This window comes from Stomoxys calcitrans, chromosome 2, assembly GCF_963082655.1.
Source record: "Stomoxys calcitrans chromosome 2, idStoCalc2.1, whole genome shotgun sequence".
Taxonomy (NCBI): Eukaryota; Metazoa; Arthropoda; class Insecta; order Diptera; family Muscidae; genus Stomoxys; species Stomoxys calcitrans.
In genome coordinates, this window is record NC_081553.1 from 105,393,944 (window position 1) to 105,406,698 (window position 12,755).

The 12,755-nt window shown below is 41.4% G+C and overlaps 2 protein-coding genes across 3 annotated transcripts; both read left to right on the plus strand.

Moving 5' to 3' along the window:
* Window positions 1–4,289: 4,289 nt before the first annotated feature.
* LOC106086474 (larval cuticle protein A2B-like) lies at window positions 4,290–5,020 on the plus strand. The gene is made up of 2 exons (XM_059361572.1): window positions 4,290–4,301; window positions 4,384–5,020. Exons 1-2 carry the CDS (start codon window positions 4,290–4,292, stop codon window positions 4,951–4,953), a joined length of 582 nt encoding a protein of 193 aa, XP_059217555.1. The 3' UTR covers window positions 4,954–5,020.
* Window positions 5,021–5,325: 305 nt separating this feature from the next.
* Window positions 5,326–12,755, plus strand: LOC106086473 (larval cuticle protein A2B). Of its 2 annotated transcripts, none has more exons than XM_059362340.1 (2): window positions 5,326–5,451; window positions 12,186–12,755. In XM_059362340.1, exons 1-2 carry the CDS (start codon window positions 5,344–5,346, stop codon window positions 12,753–12,755), a joined length of 678 nt encoding a protein of 225 aa, XP_059218323.1. In that variant the 5' UTR covers window positions 5,326–5,343. The 2 variants fall into 2 exon arrangements, with proteins under 2 accessions (XP_059218323.1, XP_013106615.2); XM_013251161.2 differs by lacking the exon at window positions 5,326–5,451 and adding an exon at window positions 11,867–11,973.

A 12,755-nucleotide genomic window follows, 5' to 3' on the forward strand; every position in this document is an offset into this window, starting at 1 on the left:
TTTGGTTGAGCAAAAATATGAAGGTGACTGAGACTTTTTTGTGATATTTGTGTTAACACTTTAAAGTGATAATGTGCTATGTTGTTGAAAATTCATATTGCCGTCGTTTTTATACTGAAATCTTTGTTACGCATTTTTTTTCATTAATCTGCCTCCTAAAGGTAACTACTGACCTGAACTGGTTTAGGAGCTGCCACAACAAGTGCACAACAGTCTATACAGACTCAATTATTCTGCTCAACTTCAATTGTTATTTGGTCAAAGAAATAAAAACGTTTTCTTTATTTCAGTTTGTTTACCAAACATAAGAGCAGGGCAAAGGCCCTTCCGCAGCCAAATGAGTGCAATTATTTAAAAACATAATGCGGCACAGTTATTTTTTTTTTTTTTGGGAGACATAAATCTTGTTATCCATGAAATGAGCATTTATTTCGAAAAGTAACAACTTGTCTAAAAGAATTTCTAAACAATTATTAACTGACCTAAGTCAATGAGGAATTTTGGAAGGCCGTTGTTCTTTAATTTATGTTAGGTGCATTGATAAATCAAAAGATCAGTTACATATCATATTTTGTAATTAAGACCTGGGCGACGTAGGGGATGAGGTCAATCTTGGCTTCTCTTCCATCTCAATTGCGAGCACTGAACTCCGCGTGATGTCACATGGGGTAAATACTTTTAACATTCGTTATAGGCAGTGAGCTAACATGTGCCGGGATGTCCATATGTAGAGATGGGTTTCTACCGGCTATATACCCAACGCTTGGGTAATTATTTGGGTGTTTATAATTTTGGAGATATCTTGAGTACAAAAATATTTTCCAAACAATTTTGAATGATTTCGTATTCTTCGTATATAAATTTGACCTTCTCATCTCATTTGGTAATTTTTTCATCCGATTTTGATGAAATTTGGCACAGTGAGTTCTGCTAGACACCTACCTATTTCTATGAAGTGCGATTCAGATGGGTTTTTATTTGGATATAGCTGCCCTATAGACCGACCACCCGATCTCCTGATATAAGGTATTGAAGATTCATATGAAGATTCATTTGTACCCGAATTCGATCAAATTTGGCACAGTGTGTTCTGGTAGACCCACATCCTATGTTCATCCTATTTTGATGAAATTTGGCTCAGCGAGTTCTGGTACCCCTCTTAACCTTTTTGTTGAATATCGTCCAGATCGGACCATATTTAGATATAGCTGCCATATAGACTGATCTCCCGATATAGAGTATTGAGCCCATAGAAGGAACGTTTTTCATCCGATTTTGGTAACCTTTAAAACAGTTAGTTTTGATAGACCTCTACACCTGTTTCTTGAATATCGTCTAGATCGAAACATATTTGGATATATTTGCCATATAGACCGATCTCTCGATAGATAGTATTGAGCCCATTATCAAAATGCGTGGTCTGTTAAGATAGTACGCTTTTTCCAATGAGCGACAAAGCTCATTTTTGGGTCAAAGGGTACTTAAATAAGCAGAATTGTCGATTTTGGAGTGAAGATCAGCCAGAAGCATTGCATGAGCTACAAATGCATCCAGAAAATGTCACAGTTCGGTGCGATTTATGGGGTGGTGGCATCATTGGATCGTACTTCTTCAAAGATGATGCGTATCGTAACGTAATTTTGAATGGTGAGCGCTATCGTGGGATGATATCCAAGTTTTTTTTTGTCCAAAATGCAAGAGTTTGACTTTCATGACATGGGGTTTCAACAAGGCGGTGCCACATGTCACACAGCACGTGTAGCAATGGACTTATTGGAAGGCGAGTTTGGTGAACATTTTATTTCATTTTCGGGACCGGTTAATTGGCCGCCTAAATCGTGCGATTTAACGCTTTTAGACTGTTATTTGTGAGGCTCTTGCCTACATAGACAAGCCCGTTTCAATTGACGGGAAGTCATTATTGAAGAATTTATTCGTGAGATACCGGTCGAAATATTGGATATGCCAAAATTGGACTAAGCGGATAGACCATTTGAGGCGCAGTCACGGTCAACATTTGCATGAAATAATCTTCAAACATTATAATATAACCCGTACTATCGATGCAAATAAAGATTTCATGCATTTTTCTGAATTTTATGTATCTTTTTAGGAACTTTCCTATTGCTCTTAAAAAACCAACATGTGTATTTGAATTGTAAAATGTGATCCATGGAAAAGGGTACATAAGCTTTGGCCCAATCGGGTTTAAAGCTCTTTTTATACGCACCACCGAAGGATGGGGGTATATTTACCCCCAACATCCGTTTGCAACACATTGAAATATCCAACCCTTTAAAGTATATATTTTCTTGACCGTCGTAAAATTCTAAGACTATCTAGCCATGTCCGTCCGTCTATCCGACTGTCTGTTGAAATCACGCTACATTCTTTAAAAATAGATATATTGAGCTGAAACTTTGCACAGATTTTTTTTTTTTTTTCCATAGGCAGGTTAAGTTCGATGGTGGGCTATATTGAAATATATCTTGATGTAGCCCCCATATAGACCGATCTGCCGATTTAAGGTCTTAGACCCATAAAAGCCACATTTATTATCCGATTTTGCTGAAATTTGGGACAATGAGTTGTGTTAGGCCATTCGACATCCTTCTTCAATTTGGCTCCTATCTATCCAGATTTGGATATAGCTGCCATATAGATCGTAGCGCAGAGGTTAGCATGTCCGCCTATGACGCTGAACGCCTGGGTTCGAATCCTGGCGAGACCGAGGAAAAATTCTCTGCGGTGGTTTTTCCCTCCTGCTGGCAACATTTGTGAGGTACTATGCCATGTAAAACTTCTCTCCAAAGAGGTGTCGCACTGCCGCACGCCGTTCAGACTCGGCTATAAAAAGGAGGCCCCTTATAATTGAGCTTAAACTTGAATCTGACTGCACTCATTGATATGTGAGAAGTTTGCCCCTGTTCCATAGTGGAATGTGCATGGGCAATATTTGCCATATAAACCGATCTCTCGATTTAAGATCTTGAGCCCATAAACGGCGCATTTATTTTCCGATTTTGCCAAACTTTGGGACAGTGAGTTTGGACTCATAAAAAGCGCAGTTATTGTCCGATGTCGCCGAAATTTGGGACAAAAAGTTGTGTTAGGCCCCTCGACGTCTTTTTGCAATTTGGTTCAGATCGGTGTAGATTTGAATATAGCTGCCATATAGACCGATCTCTCGACTTAAGGTCTTGGGCCTGTAAAAAGCGTATTTATTGTCCGATTTCGCCCAAAATTAGGATAATGGGTTGTGTTAGGCCAGTCGTCATCTTTCTGCAATTTGGCCCAGAACGGTCTAGATTTGGATATAGCTGCCATATAGACCGATCTCCCGATTTAAGGTTTTGGGCGCATGAAAGGCGAAGTTGCTGTCCGATGTCGCCGATATTTGGGACAGTGAGTTGTGTTAGGGCCCAGATCGGTCCAGATATTAATATAGCTGTCATATACATCGATCTCTCGGTTTAAGGTCTTGGGCCCATAAAAGGCTCATTTATTGTCCGATTTCGCCCAAATTTGGGACAGTGAGTTGTGTTAGGCCCTTGGACATTCCTCTTGAATTTGGTGCAGATATGGATATAGCTGCCATAAAGACTGATCTCTCGATTTAAAGTCTTGGACACATAAAGGGCGCATTTATAATCCAATTTCGCTGAAATTTGACTCAGTGAAATATTTTAGGGATCACTATTTTTTTCTACAAAATTGGACAATGACTTGTGCTTATTAGACCACATATTGTCCGTGCTAAATTTTGTTCTAATCGGACCATATTTTGATTTAGCTGCTCTGGGGACATAAATTGTGCATTTTTTCACCAGATTATGACGAAAGGTAGTTTACATATATACTCGAGGTGGTGGATATGTAGAGCAAAATTTGGTATGTAGAGCAAAATTGTGCCCTCCAACTAAATTTAGTCTGTATAAATTTTTAGCAGAATCCATGGTGGTGGGTTCCCAAAATTCGGCCCGCCAAACTTAGCACGCTTTTACTTGTTTAACATAAACTACAACGCAAGAACACCAACTATTTTCGTCCAAAACTTAATATTTGCATGCATTGCCTCTAGCACTTGTGATCATTGTTTTGGCTTGGTCCATTACACACATTCACTCATATATGACGAACGGTAAATGAATTGTTATGACTCAGTGTGACCACTTTGGTTATAGCATAAAAGCGACATGAATTTAAAATTCGATATCATTATCCCACTTCATCTTAAAGTAGCAACACATAACACCTTTACCGGTCTCGACACCTCTTACCCAAACATAATGGCATTCAAAGTAAGCCAAATTACCAAAATTAAAAAAAAAACTGATTGACAATTTGAAATAACAAAACCTTTTTTTATCTGTCTTCAAATAGTTTGTATCATTCTTGGCTTTGCTGGCTGCCGTCAGTGCTGGTATTGTTCCCGCTGCTCAGGTATACCATGCCGCTCCTGCTGCTGTTGTAAAAACTGTAACTCCTGTCCATGTGGCTGCCCATTCCGTTTATGCCAAAGCTGATGATGAATTCGATCCTCACCCTCAATACAAATACGGTTATGATGTTCAGGATGCTGTATCTGGCGACTCCAAAAGCCAAGTAGAGGAACGTGACGGTGATGCCGTCCGTGGTGAATATTCCCTGATTGATGCTGATGGCTTCAAACGCACTGTCCAATACACCGCCGATGATGCCAATGGTTTCAATGCTGTTGTCCATCGTGAACCTTTGGTAGCCAAAGCTGTGGTCGCCGCTCCCGTAGCTCACTATGCTGCTCCTGCCGTTGTTAAGACTGTTGCACCTGTCGCCCATTACTCAGCTCCAGCTGTAGTCAAAACTGTAGCCCCTGTCGCTCACTATGCTGCTCCAGCTTACACCACCTACACATCTCCAGCCGTTGTCAAGAGCGTGGCTCCAGCTTACACCACATACTCCACCCATCATTGATTGCCATATTTGGAGACCCCCTGTGATTGATCATTTACAAAATGAAGTTGTTACCTAGATTTGTAAGTTAAACAAATGCAAAAATAATTAAGAAAATCAAGACTTTTTTTCGATTTGCATATAGCGTTGATCACTTGAGAGTATTTAAATGAATCCAACATCGTAATTTGACATGAAAAACGTAAAATTTCCAAATTTTATACTACGTAGGACATATTGGATAAAAATCAAAGGCTCTGATTGGATTGGAAATGGTCAATTCCAGCTATATTGTTCTATAATTAAGCTCAGCTGTGGACAATGCTCTCCATGAATTCGCTTATGAATGAAAAACGATGGTTGATATTCAAAAAATCTAATTTTGGAGGCCATCGTAGCGCAGAGGTTAGCATGCCCGCCTATGACGCTGAACGCCTGGATTCGAATTCGAATGACGAAACCATCAGAAAAATTTTTCAGCGGTGGTTTTCCTCTCCTAATGCTGGTAACATATGTGAGGTACTATGCCATGTGAACCCCCAACAATCCGTCAAGCACACAGGATGTGAGCAGAAAACTTCAAAAAAATTGATCTGTCCTCGCACCGGATAGCAAACCCAAATTTGTCGTTCCATAAAGGAACAGGGGTCACTTTTCTCATATGCTGTCAGATCAAAGTTTTAGGTCCAAGTTAAAGATTCTCCATTTTTCATCCGAGTCTGAACGATGTGCCGATTAGAGTCACCTCTTCGAAAAGAAGTTGTACATGGTTGAATACGTCATTAGTGTAGCTAGGGTTAGTAAAAGGGATAACCGCCGCTTTTAATTTGTTGGACTTAATTTTACGAAGAATCTTTCACACAATCGTGTATTGTCTGGCCACAGACCGTAGGATCATCTCTTTCTATTACGAATAGAAAAACAAAACCACTTATTTTAAGGTTAGACAAAAAAAGTGTTTTTGATTTGTAATAGTATTTGACTGGTTTCCGAGATCGCGATTTCGGTTGGTACCACCAAACTCGTCAGCAGGATTTGTTAAAAAAATATGTATCCTACGTTGCAACTATGCTCTTAAGAGTATTTGCCCTTTGTAGCGCAGAAGTAAAGAAAATTACTCCACCTCATATATGACTACTAAATGAAAACATCCAATATCCAGAGGTGACAGCTACTATTTTCGATGAACTACCCATAAATAGATGTTGTATAGACGAGCAACATATGTTCTTTTGTGAAAAGTGTGTCATACCTGTTCATATATGACTCTCTTACAATCTTCTCCACCTGAATATAAAAGAGATACAAAATTAGCTGTCTTCTTATCCAAAATCTAGTACGGTATTCCAATTTGCCCACGAATATTCCATTAAGGAACATGGGTCACTACTCCCATATCAACGAGTTTTGTCAGATTCAAATTTTAGGTCAATGTTAAAGATTTTCCATTTGACATACGAGTCAAAACGATGTCTACCATCTGGGGTCCACCACGGCGGTCGTTGTTTGCCAATTGGCTTGGCACTAGGACATGTTGATACCAGCGAGTCATTCAAGGCCTTCGTGATCCGCTTGACCACTATGACTATATCCTCCTTAGTTTCCACTTCCTTTTCTGGTCTAGAAGGGATAGACAATTTGTGCCGAAATTTATGCCAATCCACTTTTCTTCTGTTTAGCCGAGGGACCACTTCTGCAGTATTTTCTCCAAGGCTGAAAGTAATACAACGATGATCAGAGAAGCTGTGGTCATCCAACACATCCCAGTCTCATATTCTTTCACTTATATCTTCCGATACAAAGGTAATACCTAGTACATCCTGCCTGTTCCTAAGAATAAAGGTCGGTTTATCCCCGTTATTACAAATCGCTAGATTGCAACTTAAAATATATTCGATAAGCATTTCATTCCTTTTGTTGACATCCGAACTTCCCCATATCTGGTAATGTGCATTAGAATCACTTCCTACAATGAGGCTCTTCTTTCCTACAGAAGCGACTTCAAACGGCGACTTAAGGTTCGAAGGCGGCATCTCTGAATAGTGTGTCATATATAGGGAAGCCAGCCAGTAATGGGACTTGTTAATTTCAAGGCTGGCTACTACTAAATCATCATAGCTTAGCCAGGGAAGAAGAAAAACATTTAGACTACTCTTTGCAAGAATACAGGCTCTGTGTCTCCAATTCCCCGTAACCCCGAGTAGTTTAAATCCCGGAATTCTGAGTCCACGAACCATTCCTCTACACATTCATGGTTCCTGGATAAGAACTACGTCAAATCCCCCTGCCATCAGGAGGACTATTAGTGCCACCGAAGCGGCCTTACAACGGTGGAGATTTATCTGTAGAAACCGGACCAATGTCGGAATTCCAAACTTATTCCACAGCTGTGTTAGACTCGTCTTCTGATTCCACCAGAAGTTCATCCTCACAAGATTCGTTAGATCTTGTCATGATGAGCTTCCATACGCATCCAGGGGCAGGTGAGAAACCTGTGAAACCAGTCTTCCACAGTAAACTGGACACTTGCGGTGTGGACGATTCTTCCTTAGATGTTTCACTAGCTGCTGCTGTCTAAGTACTCTCTGAGTTCCATGCTTCCTCGCTGAGGCACACTTTAAGCCCAGCCCAGCTGGGTAACCCACCCACACAGGGCTTGTCGGGTCCCGTTTCGATGCCATGCCCTCCTCTCTCGATTGTAGCAGGGGGATTTTGTAGTCTCCTGCAATCCGCCAGACTTTAGCGATGTGGTCGATAGTTCCTCAGGTAAGTGTTCAGCAATAACTGCTGAGTCGTCTCCTGATTCCCCAATCTCACCTTCAGTTTCTATTTCTTGAATCAGTAGGATACAACCCCTTCAGACTTGTTGAGGTCTGCGAGAGAGCCGAAGTCTCACCAATCTTCCAGTCGGTGGTTGACAGATTGGGATAACATTTCCTAAGTCTTCCAAGTATCGATTCAAGATCAGGGGTAATCCTTGGTATCCAAGCATGCGTCATTGGTCGAGAAGGAATATCTTCCTTCTTGACTAAATCTAGTGCTGCACCTGGCCAGATCTCACCACTCTTTTTTAACGCACAACAATACATTTCAATAGAGCTATAATCCCCGAAGGCAATTAGTCTGTATCAGCCCCGATACCAGTCTGCATCGCCACAAACTGGAGGAGACCCAGGAAATTTTGCAAGGACATCGGAGTATGCTGATGACAGTCCATTGACTATCCCCCTCCAATTATTCCTAGGTATGCACCAAACTGTCCCCAGCGACATAAGGTTCTTGGTTCTTGGTCCCATCTTACTATTGTTCGCCCCTAGTTATTTTAGGCATGGCATGCCCTCCAGGTGACCGCAGCCTTTTGGTTGACTGCCGCGCCGTTTCCGAATCTAGACGTGTAGTCTTTAGGGTAGCCTTTTCAGCGAATCTCCGAGCCCAATTTGGGAGTCTCTCTCCCTAACTGTGAAAGTCTTAGAATCATTCCCACCAAGCCTTTTAATAAACCTGAGAGCGATGTGCTTTCTGTTATTCCAACCTCTTAAAAAGCGTGTTGGTTTACCGGGGAAGGCCAATGGCCTAGGCAAATTTTAGGCATGCGATGATAGGATAGGTTCGGCCTTATCCTTAAGACTCGAACCCGGTGTTTTCGTCAAAAGCCCCTGCTGACCAGTCGTCTGTCGGGTAATGGAGCCTAGAGCAGCCGCTCCACCTGTCGAGGTTTCAGTAGCAGACAACATGATATGGCCTGATACCACCACCGCAACTGTTGGATCTTTGGAGTCCATTCTAAGCCTACTCCCGGGCTTTAGATCTGCCGTTCCACTGGAAACAGACGTAGACCATCAACCGCCTAATGGATACCTCTATCGCAGCTATTCTTGAGTGACTTAAATTTTTCTTCCAAAATTAATGACCTATATTACGAGTTACAAGAAAATTCTTGCGGAGCTAACTAACAAAACGTCCGCTTCACTCAACGGTTCAAACACGTTTTGATAAGTGTTCCTATTAATTCTTTCAAGGGAATTTACCGAAAAAATAACGATGTCTACGAATATTCAGGTTCAGCCCTATGCGGAAGTAATCATGTTTTCTTACTCTATTTGTGCAATGAGTATGCAAATGTTTGCAGGAAATCCTTCCTTGCCGTTTAGCAATCAACCACTCCCCGTGATTAATAGTGTACGTAGTTCGATGCCTCAGATATTCTTTCGAACAAGTGGATAAATCTCCGGGCCCGGACGGTATATCAACACTTGACCTTTGTAAGTGTTCTTCGACACTTGCTCGTCCACTACGCAACTTTTTCAACCTTGCTTACCGTCCGGGTGTTTTCCCAGCGCGTTGGAAGGTTGCGAACGTTCAGGCCATCCCCAAGAAAGGTGGGGCGAACAACCCTGCGAATTACCAGCCAATTGCGATATGCTCCGCCCTCTCCAAGGTTATGGAGGGTATGGTTAACAATCATACTGTCAGATACTTAGAGTCCAATGGCCTTCTTAGCGACAGACAGTATGGGTTCCGCGGAAATCGCTGTATGGGAGACCTAATGGCATTTTTGTCGGAACGATGGATTCGCTCTATCCACCAGTTTGGTGAGTGTAAGGTCGTGGATCTGGATATCTCCAAGGTATTTGATAGGGTCTGGCACGGTGCACATTTATCAAAGCTTGTCGCTTTTGGTGTCGGCATTAACTTCGTTCGACTTATACTGAGCTTTCTCAGAGATCGCACTACACGAGTTGTTGTAGATGGGTTCTCATCAGATGAGTATACATTGACCGCAGGTGTGCCACAAGGCTCTGTCCTTTCCCCTTCTCTTTTTCATATTTTCATTGACGATCTATTGGGTCAGACTTCGAATTCAGTCTACTCATTTGCCGATGACAGTAGTCATTCATATTCATTCGACCAAAGGCCCAGTCCACAAGAAATTGTGGACAGGAGGTGCATTATAGATGAGACGCTCTCCCAGGATTTGTCTATTCAGTCTACTCATTTGCCGATGACAGTAGTCATTCATATTCATTCGACCATAGGCCCAGTCCTCAAGAAATTGTGGACAGGAGGCGCATTATAGATGAGACGCTCTCCCAGGATTTGTTGGCCATTTCCGAGTGGGGTTGAATGAACACAGTAGACTTTAACGCACAGAAGACGCAGTGCTGTATCTTGTCTCACAAGCGATTCACTGACCCACTTCAATCGTCGATATCTTTATTGATATCAGATATTGAGCAGACAGATGCTCTTGATGTTCTAGGCATGAAGATACAATGTGATGTCCGTTGGTCAAAAAACGTATTTGAAGTGTCGAAAGAAACATTCAAGTGTTTGGGCTTTCTTAAGCAATAAATATTTCACCTCTTCTGATCTTCTCAATATCTTTACTACCTACATTAGGCCGAGGATGGAGCTACTTGACCGGGCTCAACGGAGAGCGATAGTGTTGATTGGGGACAGTAGGGTATCCAACTCTATTGCTTCCCTTGAACATCGTTGGAATGTGGGTAGCGTTGTATTGATCTATCGTTATCTTCATGGCGTGTGTTCCAGGGCTATTCGTCTTCTTATCCCTGACGTTAGGCTGTTCACCAAGAATACAAGACTTGCCAGGAACTCACACCCGTTTGTAATTGATTGGCCAGTCGACCGAACCATACATTACCGAGAAAATTAATTTTTCGCCCGAACCATTCGTATGTGGAATCGACTTCCGGCTAATGTCTTTTCCACCGACATTGACGTTCAGAAATTTAAGACGAATATCAATAAACACTACTCCCTCTTTCCCCCCTCCAACCCTTAACTTTCCCAATTGCCAACGCAATGCACAGCACGTGAAAAAAATATATATATAAGATATGACATACTTATACAAGCAGAATATATCTAAGCCCGACATAATGTCTAAAACATTCCAAATCATTCGGAATACTACTTATCACTATCAAATGTTGGCATTTTATAGTGTATTCAACGTGAGTAATTAAAACTACGTACTCAACATGGGTAAATGTTTTGAGCCATAATTCCTAATGCTAATTTTAAGAATCCCATTTACCATGTGGAACACATATTTTGTACCAATGTCAATTGTCCAAAATTGGTAATGCTTCCGCTCGATGGGGGAGTTATTTTAAATAGTGCATTGCCATAAAATTAAATTTTAAGTAACAACCGAAAACCTTCAATTTGAAAAGAATGAACCAATATATATTGGGTTGCGCAAAAAGTAATTGCGGATTTTTCATATAGTCGGCGTTGACAAATTTTTTCACAGCTTGTGACTCTGTAATTGCATTCTTTCTTGTCAGTTATCAGCTGTTACTTTTAGCTTGCTTTAGAAAAAAAGTATATTTGATTAAAGTTCATTCTAAGTTTTATTAAAAATGCATTTACTTTCTTTTAAAAAATTCGCAAGTACTTTTTGGGCAACCCAATACTTTGCAGCACGTGGGAAAATATCTATGCAAATTTTAAAACCCAAAATTCTTTTGAGATGCATTTTTCACAAAACATATTTGAAAGTCATGATTGGGCTACATTTTGTCATTAGCAAAAAATTTCAATTCTCATGAAAATGATATCGGCGACAATGTCATTTCACAACTGATGTGGGTACGAGTTGGAATGATCTGCTTATTTCAATCCAGTTCTAATTTGAACAAAAAATTAGCCACGAATATGCATGCTAATGCTGCCAAACCATCAACCAACCAACCTATCATATGAGTACTAGCCAACCACAGAACACAGTTATGAAATGGAAGACGACTTCACCTCCACATTGCTGCATAGTTTCTTTTTTTGTTCTTTGCATTTTTTTCAAAAATATGACCAACGCAGCCAGAATAATAATTATGGCCAAAATAGTAACACTCGGCTGCAATGCATATCAATGAGGAGGATTCAATGTCGTAATGTTAACGTCAACTATAAAAAGTGGCTCATAAACATTGGCAAGAGACATTCTGTGTTTAAAACACCAAGTGAATAGAACATTTCGAAAAACTCAAAAAACCCATAACAATGGCTTTCAAGGTGGGTTTCCAAAAAAATCCAAAGCATTTTGTGGACTTATCAAACTCAACTCAAAGGATTAAAAAAAACGAAAATAAATAAAACAAGAATTTGTATAAAAAAGTGCTCGTTAAACTAATGAAATAAGGATTGTGTGCTATACGTTTATGTAAAACCCCCAACCAAACAAAAGGACTAAAGCTTGACGTGTTGTTTTTGTTTTTTCTGTGTAGTTTGTGATTGCTCTTGCCTTGGTTGCCGCCGCCAGTGCTGCTGTGGTTGTCCCTGCTGCACCTGTTTTGGCCAAAACTGTCGAACTTGAGGAATTCGATCCCCATCCTCAGTACAAATACGGCTACGATGTCCAGGATACTCTGTCCGGTGACTCAAAGGGTCATGTGGAGGAACGTGATGGTGATGTGGTGCGCGGTGAATACTCCTTGGTCGATCCTGATGGTTTGAGACGCACCGTCACCTACACTGCTGATCCTGTCAATGGTTTCAATGCTGTTGTTCGCCGAGAACCTCTTGCAGTCGCTGCCCCTGTTGTGGCTGCTGCTCCCGTGGTTAAGGCAGCCCCAGTTGTAGCTGCTGCACCCGCTCCAGTTGTTGCTGCTGCCCCTGCCCCTGTTGTGGCTGCTGCTCCCATAGTCAAAGCTGCCCGCGTCGTAGCTGCTCCTGCCCCCGTTTTAAGAACTGCTCCTTTTGTTGCTGCCGCTCCCGTAGCCCCAGTTGTAAGAACAGCTCCATTGGTAGCCTCTCCATTCGTAGCCCCAGCAGCCTATGCTGTGAGACATCTTTAA